This window comes from Alexandromys fortis, unplaced genomic scaffold, assembly GCF_014885135.2.
Source record: "Alexandromys fortis isolate MF-2015 unplaced genomic scaffold, M_Fortis_MF-2015_v1.1 scaffold_28, whole genome shotgun sequence".
NCBI classification, from domain to species: domain Eukaryota; kingdom Metazoa; phylum Chordata; class Mammalia; order Rodentia; family Cricetidae; genus Alexandromys; species Alexandromys fortis.
This window is the reverse complement of record NW_026067901.1, coordinates 9,136,735-9,157,811: the sequence shown is the minus strand read 5'-3', so window position 1 is coordinate 9,157,811 and position 21,077 is coordinate 9,136,735. Positions and strand designations below refer to the sequence as shown.

General features: G+C 53.6%; 2 protein-coding genes across 7 annotated transcripts; one reads left to right on the top strand and one right to left on the bottom strand.

The window, feature by feature from the left end:
• Window positions 1–5,644: 5,644 nt before the first annotated feature.
• Window positions 5,645–16,486, top strand: Panx2 (pannexin 2). Of its 2 annotated transcripts, none has more exons than XM_050131102.1 (3): window positions 5,645–6,206; window positions 13,221–14,684; window positions 15,151–16,486. In XM_050131102.1, exons 1-3 carry the CDS (start codon window positions 5,981–5,983, stop codon window positions 15,492–15,494), a joined length of 2,034 nt encoding a protein of 677 aa, XP_049987059.1. In that variant the 5' UTR covers window positions 5,645–5,980; the 3' UTR covers window positions 15,495–16,486. The 2 variants fall into 2 exon arrangements, with proteins under 2 accessions (XP_049987059.1, XP_049987063.1); XM_050131106.1 differs by lacking the exon at window positions 5,645–6,206 and adding an exon at window positions 7,254–7,401.
• Window positions 16,487–16,793: 307 nt separating this feature from the next.
• Window positions 16,794–21,055, bottom strand: LOC126494005 (uncharacterized). Of its 5 annotated transcripts, none has more exons than XM_050131169.1 (3): window positions 20,018–21,055; window positions 19,409–19,540; window positions 16,794–17,286 (listed from the first exon to the last, which is right to left on the bottom strand). In XM_050131169.1, exons 1-3 carry the CDS (start codon window positions 20,315–20,317, stop codon window positions 17,107–17,109), a joined length of 612 nt encoding a protein of 203 aa, XP_049987126.1. In that variant the 5' UTR covers window positions 20,318–21,055; the 3' UTR covers window positions 16,794–17,106. The 5 variants fall into 5 exon arrangements, 2 of the variants coding, with proteins under 2 accessions (XP_049987126.1, XP_049987131.1); XM_050131174.1 differs by having other exon boundaries at window positions 20,635–21,055; XR_007589910.1 differs by having other exon boundaries at window positions 17,973–21,055.
• Window positions 21,056–21,077: the final 22 nt, after the last annotated feature.

Below are 21,077 nucleotides of genomic sequence, written 5' to 3'. Positions count from 1 at the left end.
AAGTAGATGCCAACTTGTAAGAGCCTTCATGCATTAGGTGAGACGGGCTCCTTGATGGACCAAACTGGACTTCCAAGTCTGTGCTCTAGAGGCACTAAGAAAAGTAAAATTTCACCAAGCTTCCTCTCTCTAGCTTATGGGAGGCCAGGACAAGTTCTGTGGCTCTGCCATGGTCAACTGTAGGCACTGCTGCCAAAAGAACTGCACTTGAAGGTGGGGTCTTTCAGAACCCGGTGAGCAGCAGTGTGGAGTTTAGCCCTTTTGTGCAGGTGAGGACTGTCTCCCTGAGGAGAGTTCCCACTCCCTCAGTCCTGCAGCACCCCTTACTGCACATGGCTGATGGAACTCTTATGCCCAGATCCTGGGTGCATAGAGAGATCCTCACAGAGGCTTCTGCTCTAAAAGCTTGCACCCATCCTATTACAGTGTTCCCCCTCCACCGTAGGGACTAGACCTGGCTAACTAGAGCATAGAGGGATAATCCCCCCCAAAATTTCAAGAGTCTCTACTACCTCAGGACCACAATGGGCAAGGTACTTTCCTCAGGCAGGGAATGGAGAGCCTTAGGTGAGGGGCTTTGTTTGTTTGGATGGAGCTGAGGACAGCACAGGCCGGCCAGCCTCCAGCCAACTTTCTCCATTCTTCTCTCATAGCATAGTGACTCTCAGCGGGAGTCACAGCCCTTTACCATCCCAGGAAAAACCATAAGCTTCATCCTGCCCCTTAGTGAGCCTTTTCAGATTAACTGCTGTCAGGCCTCCACATCTGTGTCATCTTTTGCTCCAGATCAGAACTCAGTTGCAGTGTGAGTCCAAGAAAGGCCTTAGACCTTAGCTATATGAGCAAGTGAGGGCAGGAACAATGACAGGGTTAACACCAAGAGGTAACTAGCAGGTTCCAGGAAGGGAGCCAGTGATTAGGAATGTCAGGTAGATGATAGTCCATCAGTGACCTAGTCTACTGAGTACCCAGCTAAAGTTAGTCATGAACCCATGAGCCTCAGCACCTTTCTACCCCAGAAATAGCCACCTAGCTCAGGGTAACCACATCTGCTCCTGCTTGAACAGAGCATCCTATGGCTGAGACAGGTAGGTGTACCTCAGAATCTAGAGCGTTGGGATCAAAGGCATAAGTAAGGTGGGCCAAGGTTAGCAGCATCTCAGGAATAGAAGCCAGGATGGGTCACTGTAGGGGACGTCATACAGAGCAGGCAGCAGCCTGCATAATTGGGATGACGAAAGAAAGCCTTCGAACCTCTCAGGGGTGACAACTCTACCCAGACCATTGTGACCCCCTGCCAAGCAAGGACCAAGAGCGTGTGTTGGCAGGTAGGCAGAGATAGACTTCCTGCATTTTTCTTTTTAATTTTGCTTATTCTTAACTTGGGTGTTTTATGTGGAGTGCCAGTGGAGTGCAGAAGATGGTGCAGGGTCCTTGGAGTTGCAGCCGATTGTTAGTTGCCATGTGGGTTCTAGGAACCAAACCTGGTTCCTCTATGAGCAGCCAGTGCTTTCAACTACTAAACTATCTCTCCAGCCCCAGTTTCTCATTTTTAAAAGGCTGATGACAATGTCATTCCAAGTATAATGTACATTTTGCCATTCCAAGGCATAACAGAGCCACCTGTCAGTATCTTGTGTGAGGTGAAAATGTGCTAACGTTTTATACTACTGTTGCCCAGCAAAGGGACATCCTGCAAAGCTAGAAATGGTGCTTTTTCCCTCTTGAACCTGTATTTCCACTCTCTGTGGGCTTGAACCCCAGGACAAAATATTATGCTTGTCAGTCAGAATGAAAGAAAATGTGGGTCGGGCGGTGGTGGCGCACACCTTTAATCCCAGCACTCGGGAGGCAGAGGCAGGCACATCTCTGTGAGTTCGAGACCAGCCTGGTCTACAAGAGCTAGTTCCAGGACAGGCTCCAAAACCACAGAGAAACCCTGTCTCAAAAAAAAAAAGTTAATTTTCTTTCTTTTTTGGTATATATTTTCTGTTCTGTAATCTCAATGGAATTTCACATTCATCACCCATGGCCCTAGATGACCAAGGAAGCCTAAGCAAACCCTTGATGCCCCTGGCCTCATATTGAAGTGGCAGTTCCCAAGGGAGAGTGATGGGATGGGGAATAGCCCTGTGCTGCTTGCTCAGGACATTTAAAATGGAGTTGTGTGTTGTGTGGAATGGCCTCTGCCTACTTAGCTCACCTCAGATACAGAAAGTACTAGTTGCTTTGATTTGTGATCCCATGAAGCTGAACATGACACAAGAGTTGTGCCTATATTGCCGTTCTTAATGTTATATAAGTGCCTAATCAAAATGTTGCCAATTTTCATAAAAACTAAACAAGGAGGCAAATTTGAATTGGAAATGCATCTTGCAATAGTCCAACAATAGTTGTTCTTAGCTCTTTAAGAATTTCATACAATATATTTTGATCATTTTCACTCTTCCCCTAATTCCTCCCAGATCTGTCCCCCACTCTATCCACCCTGCTTGTGTCCCCCTTTTCACCCATCAAGTCCAGTTTGTGCAGCCCATGTATTGATGTGCAGCCCTCCATTGGAATGTGGTCCATTTGCCAGAACAACATTCTTAAACTGACTCCTCAGCAGCTATCTGCTACCGCTTGCTCCCTGGCTAGCCGTACTACTTCATGTCTAATGCATGTCTCCACGCTTATTCATGCTACCAGAACTGACATTTGCATATACAACTGCCCTGCTGTTTCTGGAGGACACTATTTCCTTGTATTTATCCACCACCTCTGACTCTTCAAACTCTTCCTGCCCCCTCTTTAGCAATGACCCCTGAGCCTTGGGAGACAGGATGTGATATCCATGTCCCAATTTAGGGCTGGGCATTCCAGTCTCTTATTCTCTGTGTCTTAGCCAGTTGTGGGTCTCTGTGTTTATGACCATCTACTGAAAATAGAAGCTTCACTGATGAGGGTGGAAAGGTGCACTAATTAATCAGATTAATGAATACAATGTTCATTTAGCAGAATAATAGTAGTGGGATCTCCATAGCACCTGCAACTCATCTAGCCACAGTTTCTAGGCCCAACAGTGGTTGCCAGGTATGGGTTCACCTTATGGAGTGGAACATAAATCCGATTAGAAATGGTTACTCCCATGGTGCCTATAGCACTACTACATCAGTGGGCATTGTTAAGTATTTTTCCTTGACTGACAAACCTCTCCGCCAACACAGTAATCCCAATCAGACAAAATGAGACCAAATTAGAAGATGCCCAGATTTAATGGGTGCCAGCGCTCCCTGGTGGCCCCCTAGGAAAACACGAGGGGAGCAGAGTACCGAAAGACCACGGAAAACCAGGAGGCCACATGTTCATTCCCTGGGGAGTAGTTTAAATAGCCTGTGGGAGTGGTCTTGACCCTCCCTGAGGAGGGGTCATCATTTGGTGGGTTTTCTTGAAGGTGAAGTCTGGACTGTGGCTGCTCCCAGGGGAGGAGGCTTGGAATGGAGTTTTCTGCCCAACATTTCAGTATGGATGCCAGGGGATTGGGGTGAAGCCCACAACTAAATAGGCGTTTTGTTCCAGACCAGCCATTTTTATAGCTTGCAGGGCTCACAACTAGATAAGATTGTTGCTTACTTTCTTCCCCTTGCAGTGTACTTAGCACCGTATAGCACTGTGAAAGCTAGCCAGTAGGAATGGAGCTTCCAGGTCAGTACCTGCTCCATTTCTCCATATCCCATGACTAAATATACCCATGTGATATATGCAGCACTAGGATCTCACTATCAATTCTGGAGGGTAACCAAGAACAACGATAGTGTAACCAAGAACAACAGTATTGTAACCAAAAACAACGGTAGTGTAACCAAGAACAACGGTAGTGTGACCAAGAACAACGGTAGTGTGACCAAGAACAATGGTAGTATCCTGTAATATTTGGAATCTGTACAAATTCAGTGACCAACAACTCCAAAAGAAGTAACCCATTCCTGGTACTAGACTTTTTATTTGTCAGCCTCTGGTATCTAGTAGGGGCATTGTTGCCCCACTATTGGGCAACTCCATTTAAACACTGATTTTTGTCTCTATTATTTTGTTATGTATACAGGTATTTTGCCTGCATGTATGTCTGTGCAACAGGAGTGCAGCACCTGCAGACTAGAAGGATCCAGTCCTCTGGAACTGGAGCGGTACACTATTGTTAGTGGCCATGGGTGCTGGGGAAAACTCCATGGACCTGAGTTCAACTCCCAGCACCCACATAAGTAGCTTATGATGTCTGTAACCTCAGTCCCAGGGAGTTGTTCTGGCCTCTGTGGCCACTGCATGCACATGGTACATATACATACATGCAGGCAAAACACCCATACACATAATTTAAAAAAAAAAATAAGGCTGTCCACTCAGAGTGGATAGGTAGAGCCCTTGGAGAGGCATGTACAAATAGCTAACAAAGGAGACATTTGGAAAATGAAAGAACTACAGGTCAGAGAACGATAAGAACTCACCTGGAAGTGGTCAGTCTGCTAAAGCCCCAGTCATCAGAGAAGGGCAAACAGAAAAACAGTGCAGAGCGTGTAAAGTAGGCTGATGAGTACAAACAGCACAGCCCTTCTGAGAAGCCAAAGAGGGTGCAGGGAATACTCAGAGGCCTCAAAATGACTGTATGAGAAACCTGGGGTGATGACTTGTCATAGTAACTGGGGCATCTCAGTGCAGCCAGGAATGGGGAGTGAGATGCGGTTATCATCAGCAGGGAGTAGGGCTGAAATAAAATCTGTGGAAGCAGCAATGCATCCTTCACAGGTAAGGGTCAGAGTGGCACCACAGAGGGGACAGTTGCCCCCCTCCAGGTTCTGATTTAGTCGGTGATCTTTCCAGATAGCTAATGGATAGTGACTGAAGTTACTGCTTTCAGGCACACACTAAGACAAAAAAGATGATGATGGATACTGAGCCAGGGAATCCCGCAGGAGGCCAAGGCCACAGAAGTTTGTGTACAGTAGCTGCTGAGGACAGCACATGTGGGTGGCCCAGGGTGTCAGATGACAATCAGCGTGATAGCAGGAAGCCCCCACGAGCTGGCACAATTCCATGAATGTTATTGTGGGTGAAGTAGCTGGGTGCTGGGTTAGCAAGCAAGCATGCATATCCGCACGAGGTGACAGGGTAACGTCCCATCACAGCGGTTAACTGAGCGCCCCTGGTTTCAGGGACATGGCTGCAGTAAAGAGGCATCTGGGAGGGAGCCTTGGAGAGGACGCCCCACATTTTTGTGCAGGCTCTAGCCTGGGAAAAGAGGTTCGGGTTTTCTTGCCCATGTCTGCAACACCTCACAGGGCAGCCTCTGCGCTCATGAGGGACCCAGGGTCGAGTGAGGAACAAGAGAGCTGAGGTGTAGAACTAGAAACCCAAACCTCAGGCCACCAGGCAAGATCTAACCCCACAGTGGGCGATCCGTCCCTTTCAGCGCCCAGGGCTAGAGGAGCCGGTGCTCGGGCCAACCCTGACGTTAGAGGTTGGTCACTCTGAACTCCGTTCTTTAATTTTTTTTTAATTTTTTATTTAATTTTTTTTTTTTTTTTTTTTTTTTTTGCAAAGTCATCGCCAACGCCGCAGCTACGTGTTGGGGGGGGGGGGTCTGGGGGCGGAGCCACGCCGCGGAGTTGCCGCAGGTAAACAGCCCCCCTCCCCGGCGGGAGCGGGCCCCGCGGCCCAGGCAGGAGAGCCGCCGCCGCCCCCGGGAGGCACGCAGGGCGCGGGCCGGCTACAGCGCACAGAGGGGGCGGCGGCGGCCCGGCGCCCTGGGAGCCCGACCCCTCCTCGCGGGGCGGCAGACCCCCGAGCCCCGCCGCATCCCCGCTGACATCCCCCTCCCGGCGCCCCGCGCCCTGCGCCCCCGCGGTCTCAGTCCCCGTCGCCCCCCGCCGCCGCCCTCTCCGGCGCGCGGCCCCGCCCGCGCCCCCCGCCCGTACCCCGCCGGGCCGCGCCCCCGCCCCCCATGCACCACCTCCTGGAGCAGTCGGCGGACATGGCGACCGCGCTGCTGGCGGGCGAGAAGCTGAGGGAGCTGATCCTGCCTGGCTCGCAGGACGACAAGGCGGGCGCGCTGGCCGCGCTGCTACTGCAGCTCAAGCTGGAACTGCCGTTCGACCGCGTGGTCACCATCGGCACCGTGCTGGTACCCATCCTGCTGGTCACCCTGGTCTTCACCAAGAACTTCGCAGGTGAGGCAGGGCGCGCGACCGCAGGTGTTTAGCGCCCAGCGCTCCGAGCGCGCTTGCTCTCAGCGCCAGGCAGCTAGCTCCAGCTGGACCGCACCCACCTAGCCAGGCAGTGAGGCATTGCCCTCGGGTCTCATCCCAGACCTTGGGCAGCACCTCAGTCTGGCATGAGGGGTTGAAGGGAGACAGGGCCTCCTGGAGAGCCCTCCTCTGTTTTATTGTTGTTTGGGCTTTGCATTCCTTCAGCCTTAAGCCATGAGTCACTGGGACATGGGGTCTGAATTGTAGAATGTCACAGTGTGGACTGAGACTTAGAGGAGTAGCCAATGAAGAGAAGGATGTTGTAAGTGTTGAGAGCCACTGCCCAGGGATAGTGAAAATCCCATGATGCTTCACGAGATTCACCGGGCGGATAGTATAGGAAAGTGAGGGTACTCCTGAGGAGCTCTGAAGTACCCCCCTCCAAAGGTTTTCTGCAGAAGAGGCCAGACATGGCTGACCCTGGAGGACATCAAGCAATGATGGTCCAAGAGGTCCACCCTTGGCTGGCAAAGGCGATGTAGGTGGAAGCTGGGGCAGGTCAGGAAAGAGGCTGAAGTGTTAGGTCAGGGGGGCCTGGTGTAAGAGGGCGCATGTGGGTGCAATTGTGGTCATACCCAGGAAAGTGCCCGTGCACGGTGGCCCTGCCTAAGGTGACAAGACCAGAACAGAACCAGTGAGCCAACGGGAGGCACTAAGGGAGCTGCCTTCTGGTTTCACACATAGACAGGAAATAGCAGCTCCCACCTGGGGCTGAGCTGAGGCAAGGACTCAAGCCTAGGTATCCACATACACGGGGCTAATGTGTGGCCCAGAGGTGCCAGTTTCACAGGAGGAGGAAGGCAGCCAGGGCTCTAGAGTTCCTCTGGAGGGGCAAGTCGCTCTGCCCTCTGCAGCTCCTGGACAACCAGAGCAGGTATTTTGATACCCATTTCTCCACCTTCCTCCACAGGTGCCTTACCTTTCAGGAAACTCCAGGACCTAGAGATGTCCAACCTGAGAGGAGGCGTCCTTCAGACTGCTTAACACTGCCTCAAGGGTGGAGGAAGTTCTCCTGATCTCCATCCTTGTACACCAAAGGCTCTGACACTCAGGATTAGATGTCCCCATAAGCAAGACAGAAGAATGAGGGCACATTGGGGCCTCCCGTCACACCCAGGTGTGTGCATAAAGGGGCCTTTGGCCGAGCTGGTCACAATGCCGGCCATGGGGTGGCTGGCTTACAACAACAGACATGTGCCTCGCAGTTCTGGGGGCCAGAAGCCCAAAATCCAGGTGTGGGCAGGGCTGAGTTCTCTCTCAATGCCCTAGAGATGACAAGGACCCTTTCTTCCTGGTTAGCTGGTAGCTGCAGACCATCCCTGGTATTCCTTGGCCTGTCGCTGTATCACCCGAGCTTCATGTCTGCCCGCTATTGGGGATTTCCCCATGTCTGCTTGCCTCCTGAGTCGCCAGGATACCGTACTGTTTTGGGGTTACTCTACTTCACTCTCAACTACATCTGCACAGACTCTCTGTCAGTCCACAGGTACAGGCTAGGAGTTCAGCAGATACTTGGGACCACAGCTCTCCTTATAACACACACAGTAGGATAACCTCAGATGTGCGGATATACGTGGACTGGGCCATTTTTGGTGAATCCCTTGATGTGAGCCCTACCCTCCGACACTGCCAACCCGGCTTGTCACCTGTGAGGACACTGAACACCTTGCATCTAGCCGGGCCTGGAACCATCAGGATGTCCCCAGAGTCAGCTCTGACCCCGGACCTGTTCCTTCAAACCTCCTGTGTTTTCTCTCAGAAATGCATGTGCCCTCCTGAGGCCCACATGTCTAAGCCTATCTACCCATGCTAAACTAGTTCTACCACAGGTGTGAGGAGGGGGCCTGGCCCGCTGCAGCACAGACAAGCAGCTATACTTGACCAGTAATCCTGCTCTTTTCCTAGGATAGAGAAACTGAACAACCAGTCTTAATCCTACCCTTTGCTCTCTCTGACCTCCTGCACAATTTTGAAACATTGACTGCTTATCTTGCCTTTGATTGATATTCAGAACAGTACAGTAGCTTCTTGTGGCTCTTCACCATCCTTTTGCCCCACAGAGTCTAGAAGCATCCAGGGACCTCAGACACAAGAGAACCGAGTCTGAGGGAAGGGTGCCTTAATGGTTCCTTCTTCCAAGGCCCATCAGAGTGTGGGAACCTCTTGGTGAGAACATAGGAGAACGTAGGACAGGTGCATACTCAGGACCCTGTGTCAGGGCTCTGACTGGGGCCTGCCTGAAGGATTTTGGACTTCCGGCCTCCAGATCTATGAGGTACATGTCTGCTGTTTTAAGCCAGCCACTCCACTGCTAGTACTGTGACCAGTATGACCAACGGTCCCTCCTTTTTTTTTTCTGTGTACACCCGGATTCTGCCTATGGGGGCATTCAATCCTGAACGTCAGCTGATGGTGCCATGTGGATACCCTCTTGGGAAGAGTCCGCTCTCCTTGTCGTGGGTTCCACTGTGCTAAAATGAATTTCCTTGAGCTCAGTGCTGCTGGTCCTCACCCAGCAGACCTGGAGGTAGACCTCACAGTGGAGGGGCAGCCCTGGAAAATCTCAGAGGACTCCTGTCTGGAGAGCAGCTGGTGAAGGGGCCAGAACTGCTGTGAAGTAGCTCCGTTGCCGCTCAGGCAGGAGCTCAGGCAGGAGTGGGGGTGGGGGAGGAAGGAGGCAAAGAGTCACCAGACTGCTCACACCCAGACTGAGAGGTCAAATAATCAGGTCCCAGGGACTTGGGGGGACTTTTGGATATCGCCTAGGTGTGACCGTCCAGCTCACACAAGTGGGATGTCACCCTGTATGTGTCTCATTCTTAGTATTCTTCTTTAAAATAGGACAACTGAAAATACCCTGTACCCATAAGCACAGGTGAGTCCTGACCTGGCCTCTGGACTTTTCCTGGGCACCCAGCAAGATGGATCTCATAGGGGGCCTGTGGGGTGGAGGCACTCGGACACTGGCCCTCGAAAGTGAACCCTTTCTGTCCCAGGTATGGGAAGGCCTGCAGCACTCAGACGTATCCGCCCATAGCACTGCAGAGAGTGCTAGGATGGAGTACTGCCCCCACCTACACACACAGATGAGGCCGTCAGCCTGCCAGAAGCCAGGGCCACCTGTTATCTGCCCACACCGCAGAACGGACTAGCACAAACTCAGTGGCTTCCAACAATGTCCGAGTCTAGGGTGTGGCTCGGCAGCAGAGCGCTTGCTTCCGTGCTGGAGGTCGTAGGTTGACCCCCGGCACCTTACACACACCAAAAGGCGAACAAACGACTCTGGTGAGATAAGATGCTCGCCCCAAAACTAGCAGCTTGAGTTTGATCCCTAGAACTCATAGGGTAGGAGGAGAGAACCAATTCCATCAGTTGTCCCCGACCTCTGGACATATGCCATGGCACACATAACGCCCACATACATACTCATAAACACACACACATTTAAAAATTAAGGAAAACGGTTGTCTTACATTTCTGCAGCAGTGAGCATTACAATGTGGATAAAATGCAGGCAGGGCCAGTCTTTCTGGAACTTCCAGCGGCAAGCTCATTCCCACATTCAGGACCTCACTACATCATGTCATTTGGCTCAGGCCTTCTCTACCCACCCCTGCCTGCCTTTGAAAGGGACTCTTGCGATTCCATTGTCCCACTCAGGTCATCCAGGATCATCTCCCATAAAGTCCTTAATCCCTGCTGTTGAGTCATTCTTGCTACACAAAGCGACACAGTCACAAGGCCCAGAAATCACGATACTGTCATCTTGGGAGCTGTCTTTCCACCATGAAGGAGTTTGGAAAGGCTTTGTACCTGTCCTGAGGTTGGGGGAGCTGAGAGGACAGTGGTAGCTATGAGCTGGCCAGAGGCAGCAGCCTCAGCAGAACCAGGGATCCCCTGAAAGATTTCCTTCCTTCCACAAGTGTCAGAGGCATAAGTGAGCTGGGCTGTAAGTAGGCTGGACCCTAGGAGTGGGCTGGAGCTGTGTCTAGGGCTCAAGTGCAGCCCAGCCATGTCTGTGCTCATACTATTTAGACCTGCTTTTCTGGAGGCTCCAGCGTGCACTCAGTGCTCTGTGGTTACTGTGACTCCGTGCCACTATGGACAGGGTAGACAGTGTCGGTGCTGGACTGGCAAGCAGTTTCCTTGGCTAGGAGCCCCAGAGCACTCTCGTGAACAGCAGGGTGCCCAGGAGCCCAAGTATATACATTACCATGCTCTGGGGAAAGAATCCTTCAACAGCACTCTCCAGAGACATCCCTGTCTGCCTTGAAATGAACCAGCTTTTGTGTGTCTCCTTGGTGAGCGCCTGTACTTACCCAGGCAAGGCTCATCACCCCTGGGAAATCCCACGAGAGGGGCCTCAGTCGGAGAGCTCCGTGCAGCCACTGTAGTGTCTGGGTACCTGCCATCCTGCCCAGCTCAGGCCCAGCACGACAAGTCCACAGCATCACCACCCTGTGGTACCCAGCCGTGCTTGGACACCTGCACTCCTCTAGGTCCTTTGGTATCAGCTGTGCCATCAGAAGCACCATGTGCCTCTGCAGACACAGGCCAGCAAAGGAGGAGTTTGGCCCTACTGGATGTGCCCGTGGGAGTCAGGGGGTTTTTCCACTCGCTTGTCCAGCTTGCAGCTCGGCTGGCCGTAGGGATTGGCTTGATACAGGATGGGAGACAAATTTGTAGAGAGAAAAACCACGCAACTTTCTGTGGCTTTAGGGATCAGCTGTAAGGACAAAATATATATATGTGTGTGAATAAAATTCCGTTTTTCCAACCAAAAGAGCTGATTCCTTTGCTTTCCCTGTTTGCTCTTCTCAGAGCCCAGCTCACCCTGCTCTGGACACCTGTCCTCCAGGACCTCAGGTTAAAGGGATCAACTTTCCCTGACTATCCATAGCCTCCTCTTCAGCCCCTGACCATGACTAGGTGCCCAGCTCTCATGTGGACATGGCCTCAGCTTCAAGCAACCCCACTACCTGACCATCTGAGCAAGGCTCACTCTAACTCACCCACACCTCTACTGGGGCCTTCCATACCTTTCAGGACCATATGAGGAAGACCAATGGCCACATTGGCCCTGCCTTTGGGGCTCTCCTTGACTGGGTTCTTATGTTCTGATAGTCCTTGAGCCCTAAGCTGCTTTGAGCCTTCATGATGTGTGGCAGTGTAGGTAGATGGATATACTCCCAAATGCTGACCAAGGTCGTAGGCTAAACTAGAATGGGGCCAGGGCCCCTAAATGTTGGTACTACAAGAAGAACATGCAGCCAGTGGGGTCTCTGTCCCCCACCTCTTGGGCCCCTGAAAGCATTACCTGTGATTAATGTCCGTGTTGGTTATTTTTCTAGTTGCTGTGGCAGAAACGACCTAACGGAGGAAGGATTCTCAGGGAATACATTCCAACATGGGGGAAAAGGCATATGGCTAGCGTGACTCCTGGTGTAGCTCATTCACATCGAGGTGCATAAAACCCCTGTGGTCTTCCCCCAGTTTCATGCTTCTAGCTAGACCCCACCTCCCAAAGATGCCACAAACCGACCAAAACAGTGCTACCCGATGGGCACAGATGTTCAAAGGCATGAGCCTATACAGAAAATTTCATATTCAAACTTGGGCCATGGGGGGCTCAAGACAGGGTTTCTCTGTGCAACAGCTCTGGCTGTCCTGGAACTCTCTTTGTAGACCAGGCTGACCTCCAACTCACAGAGATCCACCTGCCTCTGCCTCCCAAATGCTGGGATTATGTGTGCACTGACACCACTCAGCCATATTCAAACTCTTCCAGCTGGGCTGGGTCTCTGCCATCTCCCTATCTGCATTAACTCGAGACTAGGTACAGACAGACTAGCCAATTAGATTGTGTTACTTCCTGATCTCAACACTGATGAAGGGCTTTAAGCCGGAGCAGGAGAGGCTTCTAACTGACCTGCCCTGGGGTCAGGCTTGACGATAAGAGCTGGCTAAGGAGGAATTGGCTTGGGTTAATGCCACAGGCGGCCATGGTCTGTACCTAGGGATCATGACCCAATCTCGTGGACTTTGAGCCTCCAAGTTTTCTGGAAGTGAATTACAAGCGTAAGATTGCAGCACAAGGCTGAGCCTGGCCTGGTGCGAGCATGTGTACCCGCTTAAATGCAAACAGGCCCTGTTCGTTTTCAGTAGCAGATGCATCCAGCCACTGAGCGTCCCCTGTCCGTGTCCACCAGCATCCAGAGTTCCCACATTGCCCTTCCTCCAGGTCAGGGGACTTGTGAGACCCTTTTCACCGGTCTTAGACAATCTTTTTTTTTTTTTTTTCACGGAATTTGGACTTATGTGACTGCCTCTGGCTAGAGAGGAGCATCCAGGCCACCAGTCCTGACAGTGCAAAGCCAGTGGCCGGGATTGGTTTTTGATCCTTATGGGATGCTGAAAGGGAAACCCTGGCTGCCGACATGGCCTGTCATGATCCTCTCTATACCTTGGTTTGTCCTGTACATACAGTCTTTGTGGCCTTTCTTTTTTTATTATTATTTATTTATTTATTAAAAATTTCTGTCTCTTCCCCACTGCCGCCTCCCCTTTCCCTCCCCCTCCCCCAACCAAGTCCCCCTCCCTTGTCAGCCCAAAGATCTTTGTGGCCTTTCTAGACCAGCTCTGGTCAGTTCTTCAGTGCATACAAGCACTGGCTAACTACTTTGTAAGAACAGGAACTACACACACAACACAGCACTTGGGACACAGTGAGGGAAACAACAGCCCTGGCATAAGGCAAGCAGCTCTATGGGTGGGGCTATAGAGTCCATGGCCATGAGAGAGCCCAGCCACCTGCACAGGGGATAAGTCTGAGCAGATACGGGATCGGGTCTATCTCATGCCCTTCATCCCAAGACCTGGTCTTCCTCAGGCTACTCCCACCTCTTGCCCTAGCCCATGTCTCCTCTCTACCCTCAGAGGAACCAATTTACTGTTACACTCCGCACAACTTCACCCGTGACCAGGCGCTGTACGCCCGTGGCTACTGCTGGACAGAGCTGCGGGACGCGCTGCCCGGCGTGGATGCCAGCCTGTGGCCATCGCTGTTTGAGCACAAGTTCCTGCCCTACGCGCTGCTGGCCTTTGCCGCCATCATGTATGTACCCGCCCTGGGCTGGGAGTTCCTGGCCTCCACGCGCCTCACCTCCGAGCTCAACTTCCTGCTTCAGGAGATCGACAACTGCTACCACCGAGCGGCTGAGGGCCGGGCTCCCAAGATCGAAAAGCAGATCCAGTCCAAGGGGCCGGGCATTACGGAGCGGGAGAAGCGGGAGATCATTGAGAATGCCGAAAAGGAGAAGAGCCCTGAGCAGAATCTGTTTGAGAAGTACCTGGAGCGCCGGGGCCGCAGCAATTTCTTGGCCAAGCTGTACTTGGCACGGCATGTACTGATCCTGCTGCTCAGCGTGGTGCCTATCTCCTACCTATGCACCTACTATGCTACCCAGAAGCAGAATGAGTTCACCTGTGCCCTGGGTGCCTCACCTGACGGGCCCGTGGGTAGCCCTGGGCCCACGGTGCGTGTCAGCTGCAAGCTGCCATCCGTGCAACTGCAGCGGATCATTGCAGGTGTGGACATTGTCCTGCTCTGTTTCATGAACCTCATCATCCTAGTCAACCTCATCCACCTCTTCATCTTCCGCAAGAGCAACTTCATCTTTGACAAACTCCACAAGGTGGGCATCAAGACGCGCCGGCAGTGGCGGCGCTCACAGTTCTGCGACATCAACATCCTGGCCATGTTCTGCAACGAGAACCGTGACCACATCAAGTCGCTCAATCGGCTGGACTTCATCACCAACGAGAGTGACCTCATGTACGACAACGTGGTGCGGCAGCTGTTGGCAGCCTTGGCTCAGTCTAACCACGACACCACGCCCACTGTGCGGGATTCAGGCATCCAGACTGTGGACCCCAGTATCAACCCTGCGGAGCCTGATGGCTCGGCTGAGCCACCTGTGGTCAAGCGGCCCCGTAAGAAAATGAAGTGGATCCCCACCAGCAACCCGCTGCCACAGCCCTTCAAGGAGCAGCTGGCCATTATGCGGGTGGAAAACAGCAAGGCCGAGAAGCCCAAGCCCGTACGCAGGAAGACAGCCACAGATACGCTTATTGCCCCGCTCCTGGATGCTGGTGCCCGGGCTGCCCACCACTACAAGGGTGGTGGAGGTGATCCAGGCCCCTCCCCTGCCCCACCTGCTGCCTCTGACAAGAAACATACTCGTCACTTCTCCTTGGATGTGCATCCCTACATTCTAGGTACCAAGAAGGCCAAGACTGAAGCAGTTCCCCCTGCCCTACCAGCCTCCCGGAGCCAAGAAGGTGGCTTTCTGTCCCAGACCGAAGAATGTGGGCTGGGCCTAGCTGCAGCACCCACCAAAGGTAGGAAGCCAAGCAGTTGGGGAATGGGGCAGGACGGAGATTCCCAGGGAGCCCTGAGCAGGAAAATGGCAGTCCCTGTGTCTAGGGCACAGGGCAGAAAGCACCAGAGAACAATGTAGATGAAGTGGCAACCAGGCTAACCAGCTGGTGCATTGTTCCTAAGGTGAGGGGCAGGCCTCCCATAAGGCAGAGGATGAGGAGGAAGGCAGGACTGCAGTCACCAGGGAACATATCTTCTTTGGTCAATACGGGTTTCAGGCAGATGTGAGCCGCTTCAGGGGGTGGGGGATGTTCCACCAACAGCCCTGCTATTTCTAGACAGTGAGACTTAGCCAGGCAGGCTGCTAAGTGCAAGGGCGCCTGCCATCCGTGGATGCTAGGGGCCCAGCAGGTCCCATGGGTAGCACTGGGAGGGCTATAGGAATGAGCTAGATGGTGAAATGCCTGTGTTCCTGTCTGTTTGCAGATGCTCCACCCCCCGAGAAGGAACTCCCATACCCCACAGAGCCTGCCCTGCCAGGGCTTCCATCTGGGGGCCCATTTCACGTCTGTTCACCCCCCGCGGCTCCTGCTGCCGCCCCCCTGTCACCAGGCAGTCTGGGCAAGGCTGACCCCCTCACCATCCTGAGCCGAAATGCCACTCACCCCCTGCTCCACATCAGCACGCTGTATGAGGCCCGGGAAGAGGAAGATGGAGGTCCCTGTGCACCCTCAGACATGGGCGACCTCCTCACCATTCCCCCACCCCAGCAGATCCTCATCGCCACCTTCGAGGAGCCAAGGACAGTTGTGAGTACTGTGGAGTTTTGAGGGGCAGGGCCTCCCAGGCCGCCAAAAACTCTCTGCATGAGCCAGGGATGGCCCAGCTGAGCCTAGCCTTGAGTAGACCTGAACTCGGCTCACCCGGTACTGCCCACACCCCCAGCCTCCTGTCTGCATGCCACGGGGCCCAGCACTCCTTCCACCTGGCTCACCATGGCATCCACAGGTGCAGGCTGGGGCAAGAGCGCCAGGTAGGGGGTAGGATGCCCCCCCAGCATCAGGCCCCCCCCCCCGCTGCGTACTGGGCCGCAAGCGGGAGAGTTTATTTTTCTTGTGGGTTTCGTTGTGTGCTAAGACAGCTCAGCAGACCTAGTGAGGCCCAGCCTAGAGTGTGTAAGGGAGATGCTGAGAAACGTGGCACTGGCCTCAGGACAGACCCCCCCACAGGGGTCACTCATTTAAGGGCCTGGCCCCTGCAGAGGGACCTGATGCCTTCAGGTCGGAGAACCGAGGGCTGCCCCAGGTCCAAATCAACATGCACTTTCTCCTCATAGCCTGACACACACTTTATTTTACTATGATTACTGTAACTGACGAGCTTATTTATCATCAGGAGAATTAGGGTGCATTTCAAGCAAAGGGTGGTTTGTGTGAGTGGCGCACGCAGCGGTGGGTGCAAGCGTGCAGGTCAGCAGGTGTGGGTATGAGCCCCTGCCTGAGTGCCTGAGTTTGCCAGAGGGCACAGTGCCCACGCGCAAGCAAGCTCATGAGCAAGTTAGGGGGCAAGTGTGGTGTGAGTGAGCCTGAGTGTGTGTGAGTGTGCGAATGGCACCCACGTGAGCAGTGGGTGAGAGTAGGCATAGGCACCAGGGTGCGAGTGAGGGAGGAAATACAACGCAATAACCACATCCCCCTCCCGGGTCCCCAGCTGCCGGCTGGGCTGCTTCCCATGGGAGTCCAGGCCCCACTGGCCCCACCCCTATTACCTCAGCCACGCGCCACGTGACGAAGTATTAACAAGGTAGCACTGAGCATATCAATAAATACTATTCTGCTAACTCCCTGTGCTCTGAGGCCCTGCCTCCCTCTACTAGTGCTGCTTGCCCAGCCTGCAACACCCATCCGCACCTGGGCATCTCTTGGAGCCACTGGGAAACGGTGGGCAGGGCCAGGCAGCCCAAGATGCAAGAACATCAGGCCTCCTCCCAGAAGTGTGAGGAGGGGGGGCCATGGGGTGCTGCACTGTGGGGCTGTGGGAGGACAGAGATGAAGAGAGCTCTCTGGGGAAGAATATAGTGTCTTAGTCACTGTTCTATGGCTGTGAAGAGACACCTTGACCAAGGCAACTTAAAGAAGAAAGCATTTATTCGGGGGGTCGGGGGTCGGTTACAGCTTCAGAACAGCATGGCGGGGAGCGTAGCAGCAGGCAGGCATGGCACAGGAGCAGTAGCTAAGAGCGACATTCTGATCTGCAGGCAGAAAGCAGGGAGAGAGTGGGTCTGGCTTTTGAAACCTCACAGCCCACCCCAGTGACATACCTTCTCCAACAAGGCCGCATTTCCAGATTCTTCCACGACAGTCCACCAGCCGGGAATCAAACATTGAAATACATGAGCGCACGGGGGCCATTCCTCTTCAAACCACCACATACAGCTTGGCCTCAGGCCATTGACCAGTGACCACAAAGGTGGCAGGATCCAGGAAGAGCTCTTGGATGGTAGGTCCTGACTGTGGTCAGGATGCATTTACCCTGTTCATTAGAAGGTCCAGGGTTCAGTGAGACAAAGCTGACCCTCGAGAGCCACATGCCCTGCAGGCCAGGGTAGGCGACCCTGTGGGTCTGAACAAGAGACTCCTTGAAGACTGAGGAAGCAAGGCCAGGAATTCATAAGACATCGGGGTTATAGGGTGTATATCAAAGGGGAGAGGTCAGCCAGCTGAGGTCAGGACAGCCACCTCTGTCTGGCTTCTGCCTCCTGGAAGCTCCTTAACTAGCCATGGGGCAATACCAAGGTGGGCAGGACAAAATGCTCCCATGTCCTCTGCTGCGGCAGCCACTGCCACCGTCAAAGCCTAAGCATGCTGACCATGCAGAGACCACATTCTGATTAGATTATTTGTTTTAAGATGGTTTCTTATCCACTTAAGGCTAAAACAGATCACAGGACCCCTGCCCCCATTGATTTATTTGGGGGGATGCTAGACGCCAGTCCCGGGGCTTGCAAGTACTAAGCAAGTGTTCTATCGCTGAGTTACACCTTCAGCTCAGATGCCTGCCATAGAAAGGGCGTTTGTTGCTCACAGACAATAGAGGGGACACCCCACATCACACAGGGCCACACACCAGAGAGCACCGGGGTGAGGCACTATGGGCAAGTGAAAGACAGGATCATCCAGTATGGATAGCTTCCATGGGCGCTGGGCTCACAGCTATGCCTAATTCCTGCCTTGGAGTGACTGGGGGAGCAGGTGGATAGTGGCCCAGACTGGGGAAGGGGTAGTGATGGGCACCGCTCATAGTATTACCTGCCAGCTCTGGGGAGTGGTCTGCCTTTGGAGATGGGCACCTGTCCAGAGCCGGCAAAGCTCCCAGGCCAGCAGATCAGAGTATAGAAGTCAGCCAGATGTGGTACCATAGCATTTCATTCCAGCATCCGGGAGGCAGAGATGGGCAGATCTCTCTGAGTTTGAGGCCAGCCTCATCTACATAACTAGTTCCAGGCCAGCCAGGGCTACATAGTGTGACTCTGTCTCAGAGTCAAACCAAAACCACAAATAATACATACAGTATAATACAGAAAATGCACGCTGTCCTCGGAAAGCCCACCCTAAGCTAATGCTGGACACCGTCCCTGGCGTCTCAGGTAGCGCTCAACGTTTCCACACATCCTAGGAAGGGGCTTCTGAGACCCAAAGGAACCCTGGGAGAACAGCAGGCTGCCCCTAGGCTGCTGGCTTCCCTGGAGAAGACCCACACCCACAAATTGGCATGGCAGCTAAAGGAACAAAAACAAAAAAAAAGCAGGGTGCTGGCCTCTTCCCTGCTCCCTGGCCCTCTCCGCTCACATCTGCTTCCTGCACATGGTACCTAGTGCACCCTGCATGTCTTCTACCCACTCCCCACAACTTCAGCTCAGCCTGAACACCCAGGGGCTTGGCTCAGAGGAGGAGACTCTAGAGAGCTGCTGGTCTGTGTGGTACCAAGTCCAGCTGCTTTGACTTTCCTCAGAGGCCCTGTTTCCCCGTTCATGAAGACCATAGAATGCCCAGACAGTGGGCAGGACTGCTGTCCCAGAGCTTATACAGGGCAGAAGTAGACATGGGAGAGGCTGGACCAATTGGAGCCACAGCTGCTCTTTGGGAGAACCAAGGCCAATAAAGTGGCCACTCTCTCCTCTATTCTTGGATTAAGCCTAGAGGGACCTCTCAGGAGAGTCCTGTCTGGAAGAGGTTGGTGAGATGAGTAAACAAGGTTGTCTTTCTGTGTGGAGCTGACCTTCAAGGGGCTGCTTCTGGAGAAGGGGCTCAAGTCAGTGTCCTGCAGCAGCTGACATCGTGGTGGTCCTGGGCATACTACCCCCTCACTCCTCAGCAGTGTCCTCTGGCACCATGTTCCCATTAGCTAGTCTACCTTTCTGGAAGCAGATGGCCAAGGATCTGAAGAGAGAATTGTTGTGATCCCTGGGGTCACACTGAGCTGAGCCCCTTGCCAATTCGGGCTCCCTTTCTGGCCTCTACCCCAGCTCTGCTTCTGTGGGGCCTGTCTGGTTCAGCTTGTCTCTGCTGTTCTCAAACCTGAGCTTTCCTATTGGCACCCCTTAAAGCTAACTGGGAACCCGGGAAAGCCTTCCATACTCTGCACTCACAGTGGCTTCAGAAAGCTCCTTTCTCTTGTGTGGCTCTGGCCACGTTGAACCCTTTCAGGGCAAGCCTCGCCTGCACTGGCTCCCTGTATGACTCACCTCAGAAAGCCCATCCAGTGGCTGTTCTGCCAAACAACGCAGCCTCCTCCCATCTGGCCAACTCTGTGACAAGTAACCCACTCGCCTCGTGGCAGACCAGAACCCGCTCGAACAAAAAGCACACGGGAGCAGCTGTTGGAATCCAAGCAAGCATGCTGTTCTCCCAAGCAAAGTCTAAGATATAGGGGAGACCTGGGCTCTCCCAGCTGGGGGTCTGCCACAGTTTCCCTGCCGGTTATGGCTCGAAATGCTCCCCCCCCAGACACCATTTCCTATTTCTGGCCCCTGTAGACACCAGCAGGCTAGAGGGCATCTCTGGTTTTCATCACCTTCCTTCCCCCAACAGCCACTTAGCCGAAATAGAATTCTAGCACTTCAGGGTCAGCATCTAATTTTAAATGTCACCCCATTTAATGTCCTCTGCCTTCTTCCCCCTTTCCCTAGGCAGGGCAAACAGGAGGTGGCACCATAGTCTGCCCGCAGAAAAGGACAAAGGACAGGCTCAGGGGGAACCATCCAAACGAGAACTGGAATCCAGGCCCCTCCTGGCACTAGCCTAGCACTGAGCTTTTCAACCAGACAGTACAGGTACTGGGACAGTAAACTCACTGTGCCTTGCGACCAAGTAGAGAAGGGCTGGCAGCCTCTCAGCCCTAAGCCCATCCCTGCCTTCTGTTGAGCTGCATGAATGTGGCCGAGGAAGCCAGAAGAGGAGAGGTGACCACAAAGCACAGGCATGAAAGTCGTGATCAACAGGGACAGATCCGAGATCCCCAGAACAAAGATGTGTGTCGCTAAGGAGCAAGGAAGGCAGAGGTCACCTGGAAGCCAGGCTCCTTGGGGGATCAAGAAGCTGTATGGGGGAGTTGGTGACAAGTAGCACAGCAAATACCTGCCACTCTTCTCCATGGTAACAGCCTGCTGGTGCAGAAAGGATTAACTCCCTTGCGCTAGCGAGGTTCTAGAAGGGCCATTCAGAGGACCAATATCAAAGGCAGGGTTTCCAAAACCCAGGGCCAGGGCTGCAACCTTTCCTCTCTTGGAGTCTGAAAGGGTTGTATATGGGGCAGTTGAGAAATGAGCGGAGCTTACTCCCCGTTTGGAAGGTCTGTCAGGGCCTGCTCTGGGTTGTCGCTGTCTTGTCCCTACAATAGCTGGTCTTGGGGCACTCAGACGGAGAAATGTCCACTCTGACTCCACTTGGCTTCTCCCATCCACTCACCAACCTTGGGCGGGAGGACCAGCAGCCCTCTGCAGCCTCGAGACCCGGCCTGAGTGGGCCAACTGGCCCCACCCCCTGTCCTGTTCCAAAGTGCAGTTGGAGACTGGCTACCCTGATTCTGGGCACTAGCCAGGCTGTCACTGGGGCCCCGCCCACCCAGAGACCCCGCAGTTTCCAGACTCGGTCAAGTGCAGCGGAACTCGCGAGGTGATTTGGCCAGCTTTCTTGCTCCTTGTCCTGTCCTTGAGCCTCTCCACCTCGCAGCGTGCGATCCTCCAAGGAAGCCATAAGGGCGCATCCTACGATCCCTAGTTTCTGTCCCTTTCCAGCGCTGCGGACTGTTCCCTGAACGCTAGGCCACCGTGTGGACACCTAAAGAACGCAGCCCCATCGCACAGACTTGGCTGTGGGGCCAGCACCCCGCAGAGTGTCCCCGGTTGCTCTCTA

Excerpts from the sequence above, each read along its gene's own strand:
- LOC126494005 (XM_050131169.1), bottom strand. The coding sequence starts at position 20,317 with ATGGAGAAGAGTGGCAGGTATTTGCTGTGCTACTTGTCACCAACTCCC. Across the intron at positions 19,541-20,017 it reads CTACTTGGTCGCAAGGCACA|CTGCTCCCGTGTGCTTTTTG; the intron begins GTGAGTTTACTG and ends GGATTCCAACAG. Across the intron at positions 17,287-19,408 it reads CACTGGATGGGCTTTCTGAG|ACCCACAGGGTCGCCTACCC; the intron begins GTGAGTCATACA and ends TCTCTTGTTCAG.
- Panx2 (XM_050131102.1), top strand. The coding sequence starts at position 5,981 with ATGCACCACCTCCTGGAGCAGTCGGCGGACATGGCGACCGCGCTGCTG. Across the intron at positions 6,207-13,220 it reads CTTCACCAAGAACTTCGCAG|AGGAACCAATTTACTGTTAC; the intron begins GTGAGGCAGGGC and ends CTCTACCCTCAG. Across the intron at positions 14,685-15,150 it reads AGCTGCAGCACCCACCAAAG|ATGCTCCACCCCCCGAGAAG; the intron begins GTAGGAAGCCAA and ends GTCTGTTTGCAG.